The 24,046-nt window shown below is 40.9% G+C and overlaps 3 protein-coding genes across 3 annotated transcripts in view; 2 read left to right on the top strand and 1 right to left on the bottom strand.

The window, feature by feature from the left end:
* LOC123665871 (catenin alpha) overlaps nucleotides 1-10,248 on the bottom strand; it is an 80,585-nt gene extending 70,337 nt beyond the window's left edge. Inside the window, exons 1-12 of the mRNA XM_045600104.1 lie at nucleotides 10,080-10,248; nucleotides 9,805-9,951; nucleotides 8,879-9,045; nucleotides 8,105-8,314; nucleotides 7,621-7,744; nucleotides 6,242-6,303; nucleotides 5,634-5,752; nucleotides 4,728-4,812; nucleotides 3,721-3,836; nucleotides 3,239-3,356; nucleotides 2,733-2,825; nucleotides 884-1,040 (exon numbers count right to left, since the gene is read on the bottom strand). Coding sequence (XP_045456060.1) covers nucleotides 884-1,040; nucleotides 2,733-2,825; nucleotides 3,239-3,356; nucleotides 3,721-3,836; nucleotides 4,728-4,812; nucleotides 5,634-5,752; nucleotides 6,242-6,303; nucleotides 7,621-7,744; nucleotides 8,105-8,314; nucleotides 8,879-9,045; nucleotides 9,805-9,951; nucleotides 10,080-10,248 — 1,567 coding nt within the window. The remainder of the gene's footprint in view (nucleotides 1-883; nucleotides 1,041-2,732; nucleotides 2,826-3,238; nucleotides 3,357-3,720; nucleotides 3,837-4,727; nucleotides 4,813-5,633; nucleotides 5,753-6,241; nucleotides 6,304-7,620; nucleotides 7,745-8,104; nucleotides 8,315-8,878; nucleotides 9,046-9,804; nucleotides 9,952-10,079) is intronic.
* Nucleotides 10,249-15,655: 5,407 nt separating this feature from the next.
* Nucleotides 15,656-17,602, top strand: LOC123666124. Its single transcript, XM_045600331.1, has one exon. It carries the CDS (start codon nucleotides 15,656-15,658, stop codon nucleotides 17,600-17,602), a length of 1,947 nt encoding a protein of 648 aa, XP_045456287.1.
* A 57-nt stretch (nucleotides 17,603-17,659) lies between these two features.
* Nucleotides 17,660-18,457, top strand: LOC123666123. The gene has a single exon (XM_045600330.1). It carries the CDS (start codon nucleotides 17,660-17,662, stop codon nucleotides 18,455-18,457), a length of 798 nt encoding a protein of 265 aa, XP_045456286.1.
* The last annotated feature ends 5,589 nt before the right edge of the window (nucleotides 18,458-24,046 follow it).

The following is a 24,046-nucleotide window of genomic DNA, read 5'->3' as shown; positions in this document are numbered from 1 at the left end:
TCGTCCACCGCGTCGCTCAGCACCCGCACGCTCGCCTCCCAGGCACACTCGCTCGCTCCACACTCACCGCTGACGGCCAGGAAGTCGTCGATGGTGGTGACGTCGTCCACCGCGTCGCTCAGCACCCGCACGCTCGCCTCCCAGGCACACTCGCTCGCTCCACACTCACCGCTGACGGCCAGGAAGTCGTCGATGGTGGTGACGTCGTCCACCGCGTCGCTCAGCACCCGCACGCTCGCCTCCCAGGCACACTCGCTCGCTCCACACTCACCGCTGACGGCCAGGAAGTCGTCGATGGTGGTGACGTCGTCCACCGCGTCGCTCAGCACCCGCACGCTCGCCTCCCAGGCACACTCGCTCGCTCCACACTCACCGCTGACGGCCAGGAAGTCGTCGATGGTGGTGACGTCGTCCACCGCGTCGCTCAGCACCCGCACGCTCGCCTCCCAGGCACACTCGCTCGCTCCACACTCACCGCTGACGGCCAGGAAGTCGTCGATGGTGGTGACGTCGTCCACCGCGTCGCTCAGCACCCGCACGCTCGCCTCCCAGGCACACTCGCTCGCTCCACACTCACCGCTGACGGCCAGGAAGTCGTCGATGGTGGTGACGTCGTCCACCGCGTCGCTCAGCACCCGCACGCTCGCCTCCCAGGCACACTCGCTCGCTCCACACTCACCGCTGACGGCCAGGAAGTCGTCGATGGTGGTGACGTCGTCCACCGCGTCGCTCAGCACCCGCACGCTCGCCTCCCAGGCACACTCGCTCGCTCCACACTCACCGCTGACGGCCAGGAAGTCGTCGATGGTGGTGACGTCGTCCACCGCGTCGCTCAGCACCCGCACGCTCGCCTCCCAGGCACACTCGCTCGCTCCACACTCACCGCTGACGGCCAGGAAGTCGTCGATGGTGGTGACGTCGTCCACCGCGTCGCTCAGCACGCGCACGCTCGCCTCCCAGGCGCGCGCGAAGGCGGTCGCGTTCTCCTGCGCCACGCGCGAGCGCGGCCGCGCCGCCAGCACGCGCGCCGCGTTCACCACCTGGGGGTGGGGGGGGGGGATATGTGAGGCCGGCTGCAGGTACTTGATACACTAGCACACGGTCACACACACACCCACGTACGCACGCACGTACACACACACACACAAACTCTCGTGAAAACACAATCACGTACTCCGCCACAAGCTCGCAAACACGATTACCTACGACAGGTAGCCGTTACTCACCGGCTAGCGCTTCAGGTACTTGAAATAGTCGCACACTACTGTGCAAAATCACACATCCTCGCCCACACCCGCACTTACGTACACTTACACACACACAAACCCGCAAACACTGGCTAACACTCCAACACGCAATGATTAGCACACCTCACAAATCCTCACACATATTTGCGCATTCCAGCACAAATCAGCACAAACTTCGCACATTCGCACAAACTTGCACAGATTCGCACAAAATCGTACAGCCTTGCACATACAAACATTCACACATCTCGAAAACATTCGCATGCCAGCACGCTCGGAGCGTCGACCACCTACGCCAGCCAGTCGTTACATAGCAGCTAGCGTAATGTGGATTCGGCTTCAGATACTTGAAATAGTCGCACACGCTATTACGCAAATTTGTGACACACCGGCTAACGCTTACACACTCCTGCACAAACTAGCGCATTCGCGCTAAAACTTACGAACACATCATTTATAATCATTATTAATTTAATCTATTATATCTTGATTGTAATTATTATTATTATTATTATTTTTGATTGCTACTGTTTGATCAAGTTTTCTTCTGTTGTTACATTAACAGGATAACTTTGCATGACGTGTTTGCTTTAATATGGTTGTGCATTTGGAAATGTAGTCTATGATAAAATTGATGTTGTAATGTATCATAAATGTAACAACTGCTAGCCAACCTTTTTAAATAAATAAATAAATAAACATCGTTAAACTCACAAACCTATCAAACTCGCACACACTCACATACTGTAAATACGAGACGTGCCTGCACTTATATTTTGCACGAACTCTCACACACTAGCAAACTCCCACACAAACTTACACAATGGCGTACTCCCGCACAAACTCACACAATGGCGTACTCCCGCACAAACTCACACAATGGCGTACTCTCGCACAAACTCACACAATGGCGTACTCTCGCACAAACTCACACAATGGCGTACTCCCGCACAAATTCACACAATGGCGTACTCCCGCACAAAGTCACACAATGGCGTACTCTCGCACAAACTCACACAATGGCGTACTCTCGCACAAACTCACACAATGGCGTACTCCCGCACAAATTCACACAATGGCGTACTCTCGCACAAACTCACACAATGGCGTACTCCCGCACAAAGTCACACAATGGCGTACTCTCGCACAAACTCACACAATGGCGTACTCCCGCACAAATTCACACAATGGCGTACTCCCGCACAAAGTCACACAATGGCGTACTCTCGCACAAACTCACACAATGGCGTACTCTCGCACAAACTCACACAATGGCGTACTCCCGCACAAATTCACACAATGGCGTACTCCCGCACAAACTCACACAATGGCGTACTCTCGCACAAACTCACACAATGGCGTACTCCCGCACAAATTCACACAATGGCGTACTCCCGCCGCAATTAAAGTCTTTTTTTTTTCGTTTGTGATTAAACACAGTAAGACCTTGTCTATCTGATAAATATAATTTCAAAAACTGCTTACCTGCGGACACAGTGCCTCTATTTGTCCAGCTGCGTGTCGCACCATCTTGACACCGTCCTCATTATTGGACATCGAGCACACGAGGTTGGCAACCTGGTACAAAAATAAAAACCATAAAAACCTCGTGCCTATATTCACGAAACGATTTGTTTTAATCTTGAAAGCTGCGACATTTTCCATTCGCTAGTCAGTCAGTCAGTTCAGCCTATCGCAGTCCACTGCTGGGCATAAGCCTCCCCAAGTTCGCGCCAGACATCTCGGTTTTCCGCAATCCTCATCCAGCCCATACCGGCAATCTTACGTAGAACGTCGGTCCAGCGGATCGGAGGACGTCCCAATTGTCCCATTTTCCCAATTCCATTTGCTAGTGTGAATCTTAATGTTGCAGTTTTTCAATTGAGGAGAAACAGGTCCTAATGGCCTAATCTACCTCCCGCGCTTAAAGTCTATCCGTAACTTATTCGCAGGATAAACTATCCATAACTGGTAAAATAAGAGGGACATACCTCGACAAGTTTGTTGGCATGTTCGGTGAACACGATCGCGTATTCCTCGACCTCCTTCTCGTTACCGCTTCTGGCCGCTTCTAGAAGAACCAGAAGGGGGACGTTCGTCTCCAAGAAGCTGGATACAAAAAACAATATTAATCTTAACATTATACACGTCAAAGTTTTATGTGGTTGTAACATCTCTATTCACTTTATGTGAGGTGGGGCACGGTAGGTAATATCCTGCTCAAAATTTGGAGCAGCCCGACTGGGGTAGTACCTCGACCTTACAGAAGATCACAGCTAAATAATGCTTTCAAACGGTGTTGTGTTCCTGTGGTAAGGCGACCAGAGTTCTCCTAAGGGGAAGGGGGGTAGGTTCGAGAACGTGGTTCACAATGCTTCTGGTATTGCAGGCGTCTATAGGCTACGGTAATCGCTTACCATCAGGTGGTCAGGTTACCAATGTTCAAGGTCGGTTTATACAGTATAACCCTAACCTGTCAGAGACGTGGTCGACCACCGCCTTCCTTAGCTGCCTGCGAAGATCCCTGGTCTTCCTGCACATTTGCTCCAGCGCCCGCTCCAGACCCTCGGACTGTTCAGCGCGACCGGCCTGAAATAAAGAACACAATAATCTCAGAAGATTTAGACTTATATAAAGGGAGCAGGTTCTCATTTCAGATGTACTTTTTGATGTTAAACTTCTTAACGCACGCTTGACTCGGGGAGTAAGCTGGTGAATGCGTGACGAGAGCGTTACGAAAAGCGTGATCGGGCGAGGCGAACGGAGTGAGAGAAAAAGGCACACATTTTCTTTCTCTCTTTCTCTCATAGCCAGTTACGTTTCGTATATCTAAGATTCAGTGGAGGCCTATTGTGCAGAAGTTTTACTTGCTTACTTTTGCACAAAGCTTGTGTATTGTGTGAGTTTCCAGACAAAGGAGTAAATCCTGGAGGAGCCCGTTGAGAGCGAGGCGTTTATTTATATTAATCATCATTACAGCCTATACAGTCCACTGCTGGACATAGGCCTCCACAAGTTTACGCCAAAAATAACGTGAACTCATGTGTTTTGCCCATAGTCACCACGCTGGGCAGGCGGGTTGGTGACCGCAGGGCTGGCTTTGTCGCACCGAAGACGCTGCTGCCCGTCTTCGGCCTGTGTATTTCAATGCCAGCAGTTGGATGGTTATCCCGCCACCAGTCGGCTTTTTAAGTTCCAAGGTGGTAGCGGAACAGTGTTATCCCTTAGTCGCCTCTTACGACACCCACGGGAAAAGAGGGGGGTGGCTTTATTCTTGAGTACCGTAGCCACACAGTACATTAATATTTATACAAAAATAATTGTGTCGTTTTTATGAAGCCACAACTCAAATGAAACATTTACATTAGATCAAAACACACAATTACCGCGAGACACACGTGACATACGATAGATGAACGAAAAATTTTGGGGACGATAGAATAAAAGTTTCACTTTAATAATTGCAAGTAGTATACTCACGTTGCTCATGTACTCGTGCAACAAGTCCTGCAGAGCCTGGCGGACCGCGTTACATTCGGCCACGATGCGTTCCCGACGTTCGTCCCTGCAGACATACACACATACAAGTTTAGAGACGTTTCAATGCATTAGTATTACCGTCTAGAGAATTGTGCAGATAGAGAAGTATGCAGTGTTTATACGGTACCCATTCTATGCCGAAATAGTGCCTATATCATGTTGATACTGAGCCAAAATCGACACCGACACTGAGTTGAAATTATACCGATAAAGTATCGATACTGTGCCGACACTGAGTTGAAACTATACCGATTAAGTATCGATACTGTACCGACACTGAGTTGAAATTATACCGATAAAGTACCGAAACTGTACCGACACTGAGTTGTAACTATACCGATTAAGTAATGATACTGTACCGACACTGAGTTGAAATTATACCGATAAGTATCGATACTGTACCGACACTGAGTTGTAACTATACCGATTAAGTATCGATACTGTACCGACACTGAGTTGAAACTATCGATTAAGTATCGATACTGTACCGACACTGAGTTAAAACTATACCGATAAAGTATCGATACTGTGCCGACACTGAGTTGAAACTATACCGATTAAGTATCGATACTGTACCGACACTGAGTTGAAATTATACCGATAAAGTACCGATACTGTACCGACACTGAGTTGTAACTATACCGATTAAGTATCGATACTGTACCGACACTGAGTTGAAACTATACCGATTAAGTACCGATACTATGCCGACATTGAGCCGAAACTATACCAATTAAGTACCGATACTGCGCCGACACAACGGAAATACTGCGCCGGTAGTATATCAACACTGTACCGATAAAGTACCGATAGTTTACCGATACTGTGCCAGTCTAGTGCTCTCACCTAGTACAGGAGCTGTCGGCCATGAGGGCTGCACCCGAAATGATGGACTCGAGGCGTTCCTCCAGAGACGGTCTCGTGCGGAGCTCCGAGTACGCGAGCGGCTCCATCACCATACGTTCCTGAGAAGTGATGACAAACGCTTTTACATAAATATCGATTTAAAAAAAAAGAAGATAATATAGATATAATGCAGATATTGTATAAATTTTAGAATAAAAAAATACAGTGTGTGCCAAGACCGCACGGCAGAAGTGAAAACTTCCTTGTGAATATACTAAACACAGCGACACAACAGCGAAGAGCAGCCGACTGTATCTTACTCGCTCGGGTACACTCGGCGCTCCCGAGTTCACCCGATCGAGCCTTTCACCTTAGAGCGTGACGGATCAGCCTAACTAACTATGAAAAAATGTATGTGTGGTGCGCCAAAAAGTTTTCACTTAAAAAAAAAACGGAATTAGTTTTTTTTTTTAATTAAATAACTTAACATTTATACGAATAAAACGTACAACTGTATTTTTCAACAGGAGTCGATGCAGCCAATACGTATGAAGTTTCAAAAACAGCTTTAACGAATGTTACAGAAATGAAAAGTGATTAAAACTCACATCGAAATCGTCAAGGGCTTGAGCCAACTCGCCGGGTCCTTCGACAGGAACTCGATTCGTACCTGCAATTAAAATAATTACTTATAATTTTACTTGCCAACCTGGCGAACTTCGTACAGCTTTATTTTTTCCTTGAATATAAAAATTATATATATATCGAAATAAAATATAGCCTATTTTTCAGGTTATAGTGGCAGTCAGTGTGTTCACAGTGCCAGTTAGTGTATTCACAGTGGCAGTTATTGTTCACAGCGGCAGTGAGTGTGTTCACAGCGTCAGTGTGTGTTCACAGCGGCGGTGAGTGTGTTCACAGCGGCAGTGAGTGTTCACAGTGACAGTGTGTGTGTTCATAGCGGCGGTGAGTGTGTTCACAGCGGCAGTGTGTTCACAGTGGCAGTTATTGTTCACAGCGGCAGTGAGTGTGTTCACAGCGGCAGTGAGTGTGTTCACAGCGGCAGTGAGTGTGTTCACAGCGGCAGTGTGTTCACAGTGGCAGTTATTGTTCACAGCGGCAGTGAGTGTGTTCACAGCGGCAGTGAGTGTGTTCACAGCGGCAGTGAGTGTTCACAGTGACAGTGTGTGTGTTCATAGCGGCGGTGTGTTCAGAGCGGCGGTGTATTCACAGCGGCAGTGAGTGTGTTCACAGCGGCAGTGTGTTCACAGTGGCAGTTATTGTTCACAGCGGCAGTGAGTGTGTTCACAGCGGCAGTGAGTGTGTTCTCAGCGGCAGTGAGTGTTCACAGTGACAGTGTGTGTGTTCATAGCGGCGGTGTGTTCAGAGCGGCGGTGTATTCACAGCGGCAGTGAGTGTGTTCACAGCGGCAGTGTGTTCACAGCGGCAGTTATTGTTCACAGCGGCAGTGAGTGTGTTCACAGCGGCAGTGAGTGTGTTCACAGCGACAGTGAGTGTGTTCACAGCGGCAGTGAGTGTTCACAGTGACAGTGTGTGTGTTCATAGCGGCGGTGTGTTCAGAGCGGCGGTGTATTCACAGCGGCAGTGAGTGTGTTCACAGCGGCAGTGTGTTCACAGCGGCAGTTATTGTTCACAGCGGCAGTGAGTGTGTTCACAGCGGCAGTGAGTGTGTTCACAGCGACAGTGAGTGTGTTCACAGCGGCAGTGAGTGTTCACAGTGACAGTGTGTGTGTTCATAGCGGCGGTGTGTTCAGAGCGGCGGTGTATTCACAGCGGCAGTGTGTTCACAGCGGCAGTTATTGTTCACAGCGGCAGTGAGTGTGTTCACAGCGGCAGTGAGTGTGTTCACAGCGACAGTGAGTGTGTTCACAGCGGCAGTGAGTGTTCACAGTGACAGTGTGTGTGTTCATAGCGGCGGTGTATTCACAGCGGCAGTGAGTGTGTTCATAGTGGCAGTGAGTGTTACCGGTAGGCGGCAGCGCGCGGCCCCGCGCCACGGCCGCGATGGTGTCGACGGCGGAGCACACGGCGCGGAGCACGAAGTCGCGGTTCGCCTTCGCGGCCGCCAGCTCGGGGTGGCGCACGTACACCTGCGGGGGGGGGGGGGGGGACACACCTCACGTGAAGCTTTTGCCATATTATCTCATACGATAAGCTAAGGAAACGTGTACATGTTCCTCGTTTTTGCAACATTTTTGTCCTTGCTCCGACATATTGGGCCATGTATGGCCATATGGCAATGTGATGTTTCGTTTTAACGTAGGTCGAGGAATATTTGATATACAAGGTCAGTGGCTAACAACCGCTCTGGTGTAGCAGTGCGTGTGGGCGCCTAAAACACCGACAGTTAGCGGGTTCGATTCCCGCTCGGGATAGATTTTTGTATTCGTACAAATATTTTCGTATATTTTCGGCTGTACAATAAGATCAATGACAGAGATGAAGGGTACCTTGGAGGCGGTGAGTAGCATGGTTGAGTGTTTCTTCAGAACGGCGCGCGCAGCGGCCAGCTCGTCCTTCATCCGAGGTTCCTTGAGCTCCCGCTGCCGACGAGCTGCCTGGGACGCCAATTCATTGGCAGAGCGACCAAACTGGCGCGCCGACTCCAGTAACTCCGATTGGGAGGACGCTGACTTCAGCTTGTCGAGGTCGTTCTCCACCTGGAACGTATCGACATGATTCTAAAGTCTTTTGGATATGTTTTACGTGTACTTTTTTTTACTGATTTATGACTTTGACTGAAGTCAGCATGACGACCGATCTGGTGTAATGGTGCGTGTGCCGTGTAAACACAGGTCGTGGGTTCAATTCCCGCTCGTTGGGTATGTGTTTATACAAATATTTATTTCTGTTCCGGATGTTAGTTTTTGTGGGTCTCCCCGCCGTGCCCCGGACAGCACGTTAAGCTGTCGGTCCGGTTGTTATCATGTACACCTGATAGATATCGTTACTTATAGTAGAGATGATATAGAGATATAAGATATCCGCTAACTCGCAGTGGAGCAGCGCGGTGGACTAAGCTCTCCTATCACGAGGAAAGAGGCCTATGGCCAGCAGCCCCCCCCCCCCCCCTCGGTACTCACGGTCTGCAGGTTGGACAGCAGCAGGTGCACGTCCACCATGTCGGCCAGGATGAGCAGGCGCGTGACGGCGGACAGCAGGCCGCACCGTGCCCGAGCGCACGGCTCCTCCGAGAGCTATAGACTGTACCCCCCGGTACTCACGGTCCGCAGGTTGGACAGCAGCAGGTGCACGTCCACCATGTCGGCCAGGATGAGCAGGCGCGTGACGGCGGACAGCAGGCCGCGCGCCGCGCGCACCATTCCCGAACGAACGGACGACGCACACGGCTCCTCGGAGAACTCGCGCGCAGCCAGGCTCATCGCCGCGCCTGGGTAGCGAGGGAAACTTGTTAGAGGCGGCCTAATGGTTGCGTGACCCGTAACTTTGTTAATCGACCAAGATGTATTGGAAAAAAAAAAAAAAAAAAAAAAAAAAAAAAAAAAAAAAAAAAAAAAAAAAAAAAAAAAAAAAAACGGGGAAACTTGTTAGACGTGGTCTAATGGTTGCGTGACCCGTAACTTTGTTAATCGACCAAGATATATTGAAAAAAAAAAAAAAAACGAGTGCACTTTAGACCACACGACTGAAGTGAGGCTTTAGCAATGGGCCTGTATTGTCTTAGATATACCTGTATATCTTAGAGAAAGAAAATGTGTGCTCGCACCTCTCTCTCTTACATCGTTCGCCTCGCCCGATCACACCTTTCGTAACGCTCTCGTCACCCATTCACAAGCTTACTCCCCAAGTCTGGTATTCGTAAAGTTTTACTTCAAAAACTTCTAAGTCATCTGTGAATTTGTTTTCTTCTTCTTCAGGTTAAAATGGCTTTCAATAGTGCCAAATGAGCACAGATGATTTCGTCAATGTCACGTAGAATTTCGTTTACTTTGGAATTGTCGACAATAGTATCTGACGTACGATGTAGTAAATAAAATGTCTGATATGAAGCGACACCTGCCCAAAAGTCCGAAAGTACTTCATATAGGAACAGACCCGAACTTTGTGATCCAAAATCCCAATGTGAAGTAGCTCAAACCAGACTACCAATAAAACTTAACTATAATTTTACGATACTAAACCAACTCACCAGCCTTCCTGACCTCCTCCACGGCGGCCAACATCTCCTGGGTAATATCTGGGTTCTCGTAGGCTATAGTCTGCCCTCGTTCTATGAAGATCTCAGTCGCTCTTTCTACGGTTGCCACTAATGCACTGGCGCGTTTGGATTTGCCAGCTGTAAGATAAATAGCAGCTATTTATATAATATATTTCACCATCACCATCACCATCACCATCACCATCACCACCTCATTGTAGAAAACTACGATCGACTTTAAAATAAAAATATTAGAGTCAACTCACGTCGCTTCTTCTTAGCGGACTTATCCTTGCTGTTCACAAGTGTTGTAACTTGCAGAACCAGCGGTTCCAGAGTCCTCTCCACCGACATGGTACGTATCTCCAGGTTCTTCGGATCCCATTTGAGGGTCAACTGCCCGGTCGTACCGTAGGGGTCCGTCATGGTTGCCATTTAAGCTGTAAAAAAAAAATGTTAAGTATACACATACAATTCTCAAGTCCTCGAGTAAATACAAACAGATTCAGACGCGAAACAAACCCACAATATCTCTGGATCGAATGGCAGAGTTACCGCCAACGGTGTAAAGGTGACCCCTTCAAGTAAGTAGAATTTTGTAATTTTTAACCACCCTCCTTTTTCAGCGAAAGTCAGTAAAACCTTAATCTATTTAGAAATAATAAATAAATCGACACCAACAATTTATACTACGCCAATTCGACTTCTCGATAAGTTTGTTTTTTTAATGCGAGCTTGATAAAAAGTGTTTTTATATGTAATAAAAAAATTGTGAAATTGCAATAAATATATTAATTATTAAAGATACCAAATTTCAAATAAGTTTCTTAATTAATATAAAAGGTATCACGTTTTTCCCTTTTATAAGCCTCTATTGTAAAGTTCACTTTTAAGAGTTAGCTTACTATAAATTGCTGGTGTCGAAATATCAGTGAAGTAATCACCATCTAGACCCCCAGCCCATGTCATCAAAAATAAGCAAATCAAAGACCCGTCTATCCCCCCTCGGTGTTTACGTAATACTTGAATGACCCCAAAGGGGTCGATCATAATTTAAGCATTGAGTTACAGTTACAAGCGTAGCACATATAATTAGTATGGTTATAGTAATTAGATCAATACATCCTATAATGACTTTGAAACATAACTTATTTTAAGAGTAGGCTTAACATACTAGTATGAGAAAAAGCATACAAAGTTTCCAAGTAAATAACAACAGAGTCTTTCTGATTACTCTACAGTAGCCGGCCATAAATAACGCAATATTATTTTCAAAATAGTAACTACGGAGTATCTTGCTGATTTTTCTCTGATGAATGTACACTCCGAATCGGTTATAGCGTCACTTATTTTTATACTAATAAAATTTTAATTTGTAAAATGACAATTCGAAGGTGCTTTTGAAGCCTATTTAAATAAAATTGTTTTTGATTTTGATTTTTTAATGTATATTAATGATTGAAATTAGCTGATTGTCTCTTTCCAAAGGTCGATGAGTATCATTTATGGCTAGGTTGTAGATTTTTTCTATTTAAGCAAAATGTTTGCAAAACAGGATAATGTCTGGTGTATAAAAAATTTAAACACAATTATTTACTAAGTTTTATTTGTCGATAAATATTGTAATAATTCTTCTTCTTCTTTGGCTTTAGCTCCATTGCAGAATTGCCAGTATCAGAGTAGATGCTTCAATGTTCGTTGAGTGTCTGTTCTTCAGTTGGGACATTGACAAGACTGACTTCACTATTTATCAAGATTTATGGAAGTACAAATTTAATAAAAAGAAAAAAAAATATTTCACTGATATTGAAAAGACTGTTGCTCTACCTAAAATTACTGTAATAATAACAGAAAAGATATGATGTAGCCTATATAACACGTTCAGGCTACGTTAGGTAAATCTCGTGAAAGTATTATGAGTCACTCAATAAAGACTCAAGTATGAAGTGAGAACGCTATAAGCAAATTTGAAATACACCAATTGTTCTTGAAATAAATGTTATACAATTGATGATTCCTTGTTTAAGACACTAAAAACAATTTTGAAATCCCAAACATATTACACAAAACAAATAAATGATTAGATATTACGGTGTATATTTAAAAATCACAAAATATTTAATATATAATACGGAATAAAGTGACTTCTTCGTTCGGTCGTGTATTATATTGACATTTATTATTGAAGAATTTACCTGATAAAGAGGATTGTAGCGATGTTTTTAAACTTAATTACGCGGATGCACTTAACTAATTACTATAATTTACACTCAAAATCACACACAACGTTAAAATAATTATTAATACAAGTGAAAAAGTAATAAAAACTGTAGAACAATCGCAAAGGCGTGTCAAAAACAATATCACTACGATCAGAGTTGCCAGAAACTAAATTATTAAATTCAATTATTATTCATTGCAAAATAAAGTTGCCATATGTTATATTATTGTTTGAATTTTAAAAATATCCAACAACAATATACAATTAAGTTTTTAATGGGTTTTTTATAAATCAATGTTTGTGATGGCTTTTTGTGCATTGGGAATGTAAACAAAAAAATTAAAAAAAAAATTGAGCTACAGTTCAATACGAAATATCTTTCTCAAAATTTGATGCAAACCGACTAGAAAAATACCTTTTTCTTAAAGGTAGCATTCGGATCAAGACGACCGCGACGCGAGACCGCGACTCGAGACCGCGACCGGCAACCAGTCGCAGGTCGCAGGACGACAGCTACCTACGAATCTACGCGACACGAGTCGTGCGACCCATACGAAACTCAGTATGCTTGCAGTTACTAAACTAAACGGTTGTATTCCATCACGACGCGTTTTAACTATGAACAGAAAAAGATTTATTCGACAGTTATTAGAAGACGAAGAAGAAGAAGACGATGATATGCTTCTTTTATTATGTGCTCTAATTCCGAAAAAAAGGATGAAAATCGATACATTGTTTACGTCGCGAGAAGAAGAGGGCTGCTTTAATAATTCTATTAAAATTTCGTCTTCGTGCGAAGAAAACACGGCCATTTTGCATCTGTCGCGCCACGGCACTGCCTTGTGAGCGACCGAGTCGCGCGACGCAAGTCGCCGGCAGGCCACGCCCACACGTCGCGCGACTCGGTTGCTTGCATCCGTCAGCACTTCCTATTAATTCATATAAAGCAGTGGGTCGCGGTCGCCGGTCGCGGTCTCGAGTCGCGGTCTCGCGTCGCGGTCGTCTTGATCCGAATGCTACCTTTACAGACGACAAAGTTTCCAGAGATCAGCTTGCTCATACTAGTGTCAAGGAACAATTTTTCTTGTGAGTAAGGAAACCAAAAAACCTGAGGGTGTATTGTGTTAATAATGAGTGTGAGGTCAGCAAAATGCTTACCTTAGTTCTGGTTTCCCATAATCCATATCAAAAAGACGTTGGCGACGCTACCTTCCTTCCTTGAGAGATTATGCTACCTTACCCATCACAAAAGATATCTAAAAAAAATTTTTACTACACCAGCCAATTTAAGCCAGCAGATACTAAGATACCCCTGTTTATCACTAATGTACACAAGGATGTGTCGGAGGAGGATGTAGCTGAGTATATCTTCACCAGAACTGAAGAAAAAGTGGTTCCTATTAGGATTAAAATGGCTCGCGAACGTAATTACAGCGCTTTTAAAATATATGTAAGCAAAGTAAATTTACATATACAGGGTGTCCGGTAAAGAGTACGACAAAAAAAAGGGGGAGGTAGATGAAAGGCTGACCTACAACATATTAAAAAATAGCCCTAGTAAAAGTTTCACCGTTTTTAAGATATTAATTTTTTTGTACTTTTTTGGAAAAAGACATTTTCTTATCTTTTTTTTGTTGCTGTGCCTAAAAAACACTACATATTGTTTTTATTTTTATGTCAAATACTCTCAAGCGGTTGATTTATTATTTCATATATCATTTTCGGTAGACACAGTCATGGAACGTCGACAAAAGGAATTAATACTTTGTATTTTAGTTTTTGAAAATTGATTTACTCAACTTTGGTCTCCAGCCCTGAAAAAAAAATGTACTAGACTGCTACTGCCTATTGTAGAAATAAATTACCTGTTTTATTCGGAATTTAGAAAGGTATAACAATCGTACCTATTTTCAAAAGTAAAAAAGTTAGAGCATTTTTACTGCCGTAAGGGAGAGTTTACGAATAACGAGTAAATTTGATCAATAATTTAATTTCAATGTTTAGCAGTGTTATTACTGAAAACTTAAGTCAATTTAAGATTTCTTTGAGATTTAAGATAACATTTAATGTATTTTTGTTATTTTCGGTATTAAAAGTAATGAATTAAACGGTATATTACTCAAATGAATCAGTGCGCAGTGAATGTGCTCAAAAGAGTTTAGGTAACTAAAAGAAAAGTTAAATAAAACACACATTTAAGACAGGCAAACACTTTATAACAAATACTAAATATCAGTAACATTTAATAAGTGTTCAAATTGGTGGCCCCCACACTGATACAGACTCTGCACCTTTTTAAAAATTGTCGTTTTAATTTTCTAAGATTTAATGTTGAAATTTCTTGAGCAGCTGTAAATATTTGCTCATAAGTGCTCTTCGTTCTGTTTGTTTTATTATAAATTTTATCTTTTAAGCAGCCCCAGTAAAAAAAAACAAGGGGATTTAGGGGGCGATCGTGGGGGCCACTCTATTGCGCCCGATCGGCCAATCCATCGGCGTGGGTACTATTGATCTAAATGTGTTCTCACTTGACGGCCGTAGTGTGCAGGGCAGCCATCGTGTTGGTACCACAACGTACGCCGCAACTCCAGCGAGACGTCTTCGTGTGAGCAAATATTTACAGCTGCTCAAGAAATTTCAACATTAAATCTTAGAAAATTAAAACGACAATTTTTAAAAAGGTGCAGAGTCTGTATCAGTGTGGGGGCCACCAATTTGAACACTTATTAAATGTTACTGATATTTAGTATTTGTTATAAAGTGTTTGCCTGTCTTAAATGTGTGTTTTATTTAACTTTTCTTTTAGTTACCTAAACTCTTTTGAGCACATTCACTGCGCACTGATTCATTTGAGTAATATACCGTTTAATTCATTACTTTTAATACCGAAAATAACAAAAATACATTAAATGTTATCTTAAATCTCAAAGAAATCTTAAATTGACTTAAGTTTTCAGTAATAACACTGCTAAACATTGAAATTAAATTATTGATCAAATTTACTCGTTATTCGTAAACTCTCCCTTACGGCAGTAAAAATGCTCTAACTTTTTTACTTTTGAAAATAGGTACGATTGTTATACCTTTCTAAATTCCGAATAAAACAGGTAATTTATTTCTACAATAGGCAGTAGCAGTCTAGTACATTTTTTTTTCAGGGCTGGAGACCAAAGTTGAGTAAATCAATTTTCAAAAACTAAAATACAAAGTATTAATTCCTTTTGTCGACGTTCCATGACTGTGTCTACCGAAAATGATATATGAAATAATAAATCAACCGCTTGAGAGTATTTGACATAAAAATAAAAACAATATGTAGTGTTTTTTAGGCACAGCAACAAAAAAAAGATAAGAAAATGTCTTTTTCCAAAAAAGTACAAAAAAATTAATATCTTAAAAACGGTGAAACTTTTACTAGGGCTATTTTTTAATATGTTGTAGGTCAGCCTTTCATCTACCTCCCCCTTTTTTTTGTCGTACTCTTTACCGGACACCCTGTATATCTTGACAACAGTATGTGGCCTATGGGAATATCTTTCAGGCGCTTCGTTCATATGACTGGTAAAAATGAAAGCCATCAACAACGATTGGCAGAGAGGCATCATATAGAAGAGACCAGCAATGGATAGAAAGGGAAATGCGAAATTTATTTCATTTAATTGTAAATCTCTGAAAAGATCTTTTGATGGAATAAGAGATCTTTGTAACAAAGCGGACATCATAGCTTTGCAAGAGACGTGGCTCTTTCCTCATGAGTTGCCAGAGCTAGAGGGCATTAATAAGGAGTTTGGCAGCACGGGAACATCTGCGATGGACGCCTCAGCAGGCCTCCTTACGGGCAGGCCTTACGGTGGCGTTGCTATCTTATGGAGAAAGAGTGCTTTTCGATCAGTGTCAGTTATAGATTGTGGTGATGCTCGCTTGTCTGCAGTGAAAATACAAGCTAGTGGTATGTCTTTTATGTTATTTAGCGTTTATATGCCTACTGATTGTCCCGATAACCTGCATACTTTCACTCAGTGTTTAAGTTCAATCAGTGCAATTATTGAAGAAAACAGTGACTGTTCGGTAGTTTATATGTTGGGTGACTTCAATGCACATCCTAATGAACTGTTTTGTAGACATTTATTGGAGTTTTGTGATGACCAGACGTGGACTTGTGTGGACCTTAATCTTATGAAAGATGACACGTATACTTTTATTAGTGAGGCCCATGGTTGTGTGAGGTGGTTGGATCATTGCGTTGTCACGAATGCAGCGTTGTCCACAATAGTTAATGTACAAGTCGAGTATGACGTGCAATGGTCTGATCATTTCCCACTTATAATAGATTGTGACTTGGATCTAGTGCCGTATAGGCACACGATGGTCTCTACAGGGGTATTCAGTGGGGTTGTATGGGGGGAACATACTGACGAACAAGTCCGTAGATATAGTAAAATATGTCATGAGCAACTACGAGAAATTGATATCCCGGGCGAAATGAGTTATTGTTGCGATGGAACTTGTGTTAATGCTGAGCACAAATTATTAATAAGAAATATGTACCTGAGACTGGTTACTATATTATCCGCTGCAGCAACAGCCTCGTGTAAGGTGGTGAGGGTACGAAGGAGGGGTGGTTACGTTGCGGGTTGGAACAAATATGTTGCATATTACCACAGAGAGGCCAGGTTGAGGTTTTTGACCTGGGTGGAAGCGGGAAAACCGAATACGGGTCAGACATATGTTGATATGAAGAAAAGTAGTAAATCGTTTAAGCAGAAGCTGAAGTTGTGCCAAGATAGGCAGGTGCAATTTAAAATGGATGCACTTGCTTCCCTTCACTCTGCTAACAATTTCAAACAGTTCTGGAAAGTGACGGGAAATATGAGCCAAAAGCCTGGCCTTCCTGTGTGCGTGGATGGTATTAGTGACAAGCATATGATTGCTAATATGTTTAGTGAACATTTTAGGGTGTTACCGCAGCATAAGACAGATATGTCTCGATCGTGTGGTGCTGGGAGTATTGGCAGTCAGGTTAGGGTTAGGTTTACAGCGAAGGAGGTTAGTCGCGTTATCAGTGGTATGAGTGGAGGTAAATCTCCTGGATGCGATGGTCTCAGCATCGAGCATCTTAGGCACGCTGGGGTCTGCCTGCCACACGTCCTATCTCAATTTTACAATCTTTGTCTTTGTCACGGTTACTTACCAGAGGAACTTACTAAAACTATAGTAGTTCCTATTATTAAGAACAGAACTGGGGATGTCTCGGATAGAAATAACTACCGTCCCATCTCACTTGCCAACATTATGGCCAAGGTGCTGGATGGCCTGCTTAATGACATTCTCATGAAGCACATAAAGCTGCATGAAGCTCAGTTTGGTTTTCGAAGTGGGCTTTCTACTGAAAGTGCTATATTGTGTCTTAAGCAGGCTGTACAGTATTATACGGATAGGAAAACGCCGATATACGCGTGTTTTCTGGACTTGTCAAAAGCTTTTGACACTGTCCTATATGATAAGCTTTGGGGGAAGCTGGGCGATGCGGGTGTGCCAGTGGAGGTAGTATCGCTGTTTCAGGAATAGTATCGCTGCCAGCGGAACCAGGTGAGGTGGGATGGGGTTCTATCCGAGCCATACGGTATGGAGTGCGGCGTCAGGCAGGGCGGACTGACCTCTCCTTTGTTATTCAACCTGTACATAAATGAGCTGATCGGTGAGCTCAGCAGCACTCATACCGGTTGTTATATCGACAACGTATGTGTCAATAATATTAGTTACGCGGACGATATGGTGCTGCTGGGACCAACGGTGGGTGCTATTCGCAGGTTGCTGAACATTTGTGCATCGTATGCGCGGGAGCATGGACTGACATATAACGCAAAAAAAAGCAAAATTCTTGTTTTCAAGGGTAAATCTGGTGTATACGTGCCAGTCTGTGTTCCTCCGATTACATTATACGATGTAGAGCTGCAGCGGGTAAACAGTTTTAGGTATCTAGGGCACATTGTGACAGATAGTTTGACCGACGACGAGGATCTGGAACGTGAGAGTAGGACTCTGGCGGTCCGAGGGAATATGATAGCCCGTAGATTCGCTCGATGCTCCGTGCCAGTAAAAATAACTTTGTTTAAGGCATATTGCCAATCGTTGTACGCGAGCAGTCTATGGGTGAGTTATACCCGTCGGGCCGCCAGAGTCCTGCGTGTTCAATATAACAACATCTTTAGGATGCTACTGCGGCTGCCTCCACATTGCTCCGCGTCGCTTATGTTTGCCGAAACCCATACGGATGGATACGATGCACTAATTCGTAAAAAGGTTGGGTCATTATTAAGACGGTTGAGAGACAGCAGCAATGGCATCCTCAGGATGATTGCTTCACGCACGGATTGTCCGATCCAACATAGGTTGATGTGCGTAGTAATAGGAAAAGGGTGACTTCTTGTTCTTTTATGTATTTGACATCGTATTGTGTTTTAAATAATTTCTGAATGTATTAAAAATTATTATTATTTTTCTTTTTTTTTGTTTGTTAATTAATTATTTAATTTAATAGGTTGACTTTGCTTATTATTGACATTAATAAATTATTGACATGAATTCTATTTAATCGATTACTAAATATTGTATATTTGTGTGTATTTTGATATAATTATCCTATGTTTTATTATTTTCCTATGTTTAATTTTGGTTTTTTCTCTGTTTCTTAATTATGTTTGTATTCTGCTGTTTAATTGTATGGACTTTGTCTGAAATAAAATTATTATTATTATTATTATATTATATCAAATCATCTGATCGCGTTAAAGGTTGATAGGTTATACATACATTTTATGTTTAAAATAATACCAATAATTTATTGTTTATTTTATTTATTCTGACAATTCATCTTAAACCAAATTCATCTTCTAAATCTTTGAAAATATCCGTATACGAATCTGTAGTAGAAGTATTAGTGGCTGGCAAAGCGAACAACTCATTTAAATCTTCTTTCATTTTTCTTTCAATTTCATTCTTTTTCTCGACATCTTTTATACCTTGAATATCAGAATTCTTTATATAATTATTTATATCAAAAGATAAACTACTTTTAAAAGAATCATATTCGTCCTCTTTTGTTATATTTTCACTCGTTTTATTAAAATATTCGATTACTTTTGTTGTAAAGTTATCAACGTGATTTAGTCTTGAACTTCTAACTTTAGCTTTAATATATTGAATAGTACTTTTGCGTATGCCTTCTGATTTATTAAAATTTGAAATTAGTGTAGTTTTAATTGTTTTAGTCACATTTGAAATATAATTGCTAGTTTTATTTAGTCGTATTTCACTTGTTGGTAATTTAGAAGCTGTGTTTCCAAACTCAGATTGTGTAATTGTTTTGTCAGCCAATCTTCTGTTGTCATGTTTAAAAGTAAATGTTTTGCTAGAGTTAACTTTGTGTTTTGTTATTTTTGTTATCTCAGATTTGTTTTTCGTTATACGAAGTTTTTTCGTTTCCTTGTAGTCATTGTCTTTCTGTTTGTACAAATTACCAAAACTTTCAACTGATTCACTAGATTCGCTTGTTGTCCACGATATATCTTTTTCAATTACATCCCATTTTGTTGTTCTTGTATCTTGAGATGATTGACTTTTGTTTTTATGGCTGAAAGAACAGTAACATTTAATTGTCTAGATATTTTTAACCAGGCTAATTCAAAAAATCATGAATATAAGAATTGTATAATATTACTAGCCAATTCTGCAAACGTCTTTCTACCAATTTATACATGATCACCTATCGGTATGTAAACAGGCTACGATTAACAAATATACATAAAAAAAAACATAAAAATCTGTCGAGCCGTTTTAAAGGAGCCCTGTAACAAATACTGTGACACGAAATTTTTATATATTAGACAAATTATAACCACACAGCATATACATTATATGTATGCTGTGTGATTACGGTAGTAAAGAATGTAGCCACCCCCTAACTTCCCGTGGGTGTCGTAAAATGCGAATATAGGGTAACAGTTCACAACAGTTCCACTACCAACTTAAAAAGCCGACCGACGGTGGGGTAACCACCCAACTACTGGCTTTGAAATACACTGGCCGAAGACATTCATCACAATCATTGTAATATAATAACTATGTTCTACTGTAGCACATTATTGTACATAATATAATCATTTTTAGCTTGTTTAACCAGTAACTTAGTACTTTGAATTACCTTTTGTTAGCCTGTTTAGTTCTTTTTGCATCAATAGATTCCTCGCTAGGTCGTACTTTTTCATAGTTCTTATATTTCTTATCTCTTTCGTCGTGTTTGACTTCTTCTTTGTCAGTTTCAACTTCGTTTGCACTTTTATCAACTTCATTTTCAATACTTTCGTCTGTTTCACTTTCGTCTTTTATACTATTTTCGTCTGACTCCGTTTTTGACGTCTTTTCACTAAATGTTACTTTTCTTTTATCAATAAAATTTATACTCTCAGGGTACAATGTCATGTGTGTTTGCTTAGTTGTTTGTTTCTTGTACTTTTTAGTATTTGGTTTTGTATACACTTTGTATCTCTTAGGTTCTATTTTATTTTTTGTTTGTTTGTTCGACTTTAGTTTAATATGAAAATGATTTGATTTAAAATTTTTCTTATCGTCATTCTCTTTAACTAAATCATCCAAGAATGTTTTCAATGTACCATATTTATCTCCTTCAAGATTTATATTAGAAATGACACTACGGATTGGTTTTTTAATTGATTCTACTAAATTTCTGTCCGCTTGTGATCTTAAAAATATTTTGAGATTTTTCACAGTATCATGTATCTTTTGTTTTGAGTTTATTTCATACAATGACTTAATTATATGTCTTAATAGACTATTTTTTCTATTTTTATTATCATTTCTTAAATCCTCTAACAGATTATCTAAACTTCTACGCATTTTATTTTCATTTCCTTTCGTTGCACCGATTTTTTTATTCAAATATCTTCTATCCGTACTTTTCTTTCTCGAATCTAGTAAATTGAATTCATCATTCACTATACCGATTAGTTCTATCAATTTTTCGTCACTAAGCGAATTTTTGAGATCCAAAACATCTTTGAGGAATTCGGAAAATTCATATTCTTCGATTTTCTGCGGAATATTTTTTCTTTCAGATCTCTGGTTGATAGTACCAACTACTTCTTTGACTACATTCTGAAGTTCGTTTATTAAACGTTGTCCAACCGATGGGTCGAATTCAAATACAGTTTCTAGAGCCACATCGACCCGAGATCCTTTTGTGCTGAGTGCTGAATCTGTAATAATAATTAAAATAATTAAATATCTTTAGCATACGCACACAATGATCAGTTCCTGCTACAAGCGACCTTATGTTTGTGTTTTAAGTAAAAGACAAAAATAAACACATGTATAATAGGGCCAGGCTCGTGGTGGAATCAAACCCTCGTCATCATCATCATCATCATTTCAGCCTTCACAACAACACCCTCGTACACGGAGTAAAATGCGGGGTCACTGCTAACTATACAGAAGGGAAAAATAAATTATATAAAAAATATATACCTAGCGATATGACGAGAAACAATAACACGGAAAATCTCATTTTATATAAATTGCTGTTTTGAAACTAGTATAAATAACGCTATTTCACTTGTCAACTTTAATATTACCGTACATATTTAATACAATATATTTGTCGCCATCTTTAGGGCAAATAATAATAGCGTTTGCTCGCAAACAAAAAAAAACCGACTAATGAAATCGACAAATGATATAACTCAAAAATTACTTGGCAGATCTCAATTAAATTTTAATGGGACCATTGATCCATCCAGCCAAAGATTCTGAGGTACGAGTATGTATGTATACTGTGGCAACTGAGGTAGGGCACAGCAGAAATTTCCTGCTCAAAATATGGAGCAGCCCGACTGGGGTAGTGCCTCGACCCTACAGAAGATCACAGCTAAATAATACTGTTTTCAAACAGTATTGTGTTCCTGTTGGTGAGTAAGGTGATCAGAGCTCCTGGGGGGATTGGGGATTGGGTCGGCAACGCGCTTGCGATGCTTCTGGTGTTGCAGGCGTCTATTAGCTACGGTAATCGCTTACCATCAGGTGAGCCGTACGCTTGTTTGTCGACCTAGTGACATAAAAAAAAATGCATGAAATTTTGTGAGCTAGGTGTATACATGTTCTTTTTTTTTTAGTTCTATTTGATAAATATCTGATTGTTGTAACTGGTGTAAACCTTTTTAATTATTATTATAATATATAAATACTAGCTGACCCCGCAAACGTTGTTTTGCCATATATGTTATTAACCCCCTTAACCCCCGCCCCTTATAACTTCGGGGTATGAAAAATAGATGTGGTTCGATTCTTAGACCTACCCGACATGCCACAAAATTTCATGAGAATCGGTCAAGCCGTTTCGGAGGAGTTTAACTACAAACACCGCGACACGAGAATTTTATATATTAGACTAGATATAAATGACTTACGAGCGACTGCACCGAATCGAAATATTTTATTTTGCCTTTGTTATTGTTAGAAAAAAGTTTCTGGAAAATTGAATTGACAAAAAGTATTTATATACACACACACAAAGTCAAGTTGACCGTGTGAGCTGGTTTGGAAAATGTAATTTCTTTATGATTCTGGCATGAAGATGGCGCTCTACAGACAGTTGTCCATAGATTCTGAGAGTTGGCGTTGGGTAGCAGATGTTAGAATTAAAATGTAATAAATAAATAATTCTTTATTTCAGGTATCAAATGACCCCTAATAAACAATTCTTCGTACAATGGGTAAGAACAACAAAACAAATACAACTAAATTTTTTTTAATGTATCAACAGTTTTACGATTACAATAATATTTGATAATCAAAATGTACAAATAATAATAAATATAGAGATATATGATTTCTGTATATATTTTTTTTTTTGGTGATTTCATATTTCAAGTCTGAATCTCGGTAGTCGATGCAAGTAAAAACTTTAATTCAATGTGTCATTTTTGAAAAATGCCTACTTTTTATTTGAAACTTGATTAAAAATGAAATTGAAAAGATACATGTTATTACGTACATTCAACATGTTTTCTTTGTACGTAGTCCAAAAGCTATAAAACTGAAATCGGAATGGAATTGTAAATTTTAAATTCATTTTTACGTAAAAAAAGTAAAGCGTTTATAAAATTCGTAACATTCATATAAATGAGGCATATGGGAACAAAAATAATATTATTAACATTCTTACCGTATTTCGTGCATATTCATGGTACAATTTTAATAATTGTGTGTGATTCTGGACCCCCGACGCATGTTTAGTTAGGAGCTTAAAATACGAACTGTGTAATTTTTTTAATTGATTGCTATTATTATTATTCAGTACTGCGGTCACCAACCCGCCTGCCCAGTTTGGTGACTATGGGCAAAACACATCAGTTCACGTTATTTTTGGCGTAAACTTGTGAAGGCCTATGTCCAGCAGTGGACTGTATAGGCTGTAATTATGATTATTATTCAAAGCTAATTTAAGCGAGTGTGCTTTTGACCATACGACAGAAGTAAAACTTACGAAACGTAACCCTCTCACTTTCTATCTTAATTAACTTATATTTCCCTTTCAACTTCCATTCTCCTCGCCCAATCACTCTTTACGTAACGCTCTCCTCACCCATTCACCAACTTATTCTCCAGGTCAAGTGTGCGTAAAGAAATTTATTTCAAAACTCATTCAAATTTCAGGAGTAAAATTGAAACCAAGAAGTGCGCGTTTTTACCACAAACCATATGATTTAAGTCATGTATTACATCAACATCGTAAACACAATAATTTCAATTACAATTACGATGATTGGGAATACAATGACGACGTCATCGACTACGAACAAACTCCACAAACAACTAACACAGAAAAAGTAGTTAAAACTACAAAAGTGACTACAGTAAATAGTACAGATATAAAAACACAAACAAGAAGTAAAACTAATGCAACACTTGATGCAACAGTAAATGAAATACATAAAG

This window comes from Melitaea cinxia, chromosome 25 (genome assembly GCF_905220565.1).
Source record: "Melitaea cinxia chromosome 25, ilMelCinx1.1, whole genome shotgun sequence".
Taxonomy (NCBI): Eukaryota; Metazoa; Arthropoda; class Insecta; order Lepidoptera; family Nymphalidae; genus Melitaea; species Melitaea cinxia.
The sequence above is the reverse complement of the archived record's forward strand: the minus strand, read 5'-3'. Positions and strand labels throughout refer to the sequence as shown.

Bases quoted from the DNA above. Each gene is read 5' to 3' on its own strand.
- LOC123666124 (XM_045600331.1), top strand. From the start codon at position 15,656: ATGGATAGAAAGGGAAATGCGAAATTTATTTCATTTAATTGTAAATCT.
- LOC123666123 (XM_045600330.1), top strand. From the start codon at position 17,660: ATGGAGTGCGGCGTCAGGCAGGGCGGACTGACCTCTCCTTTGTTATTC.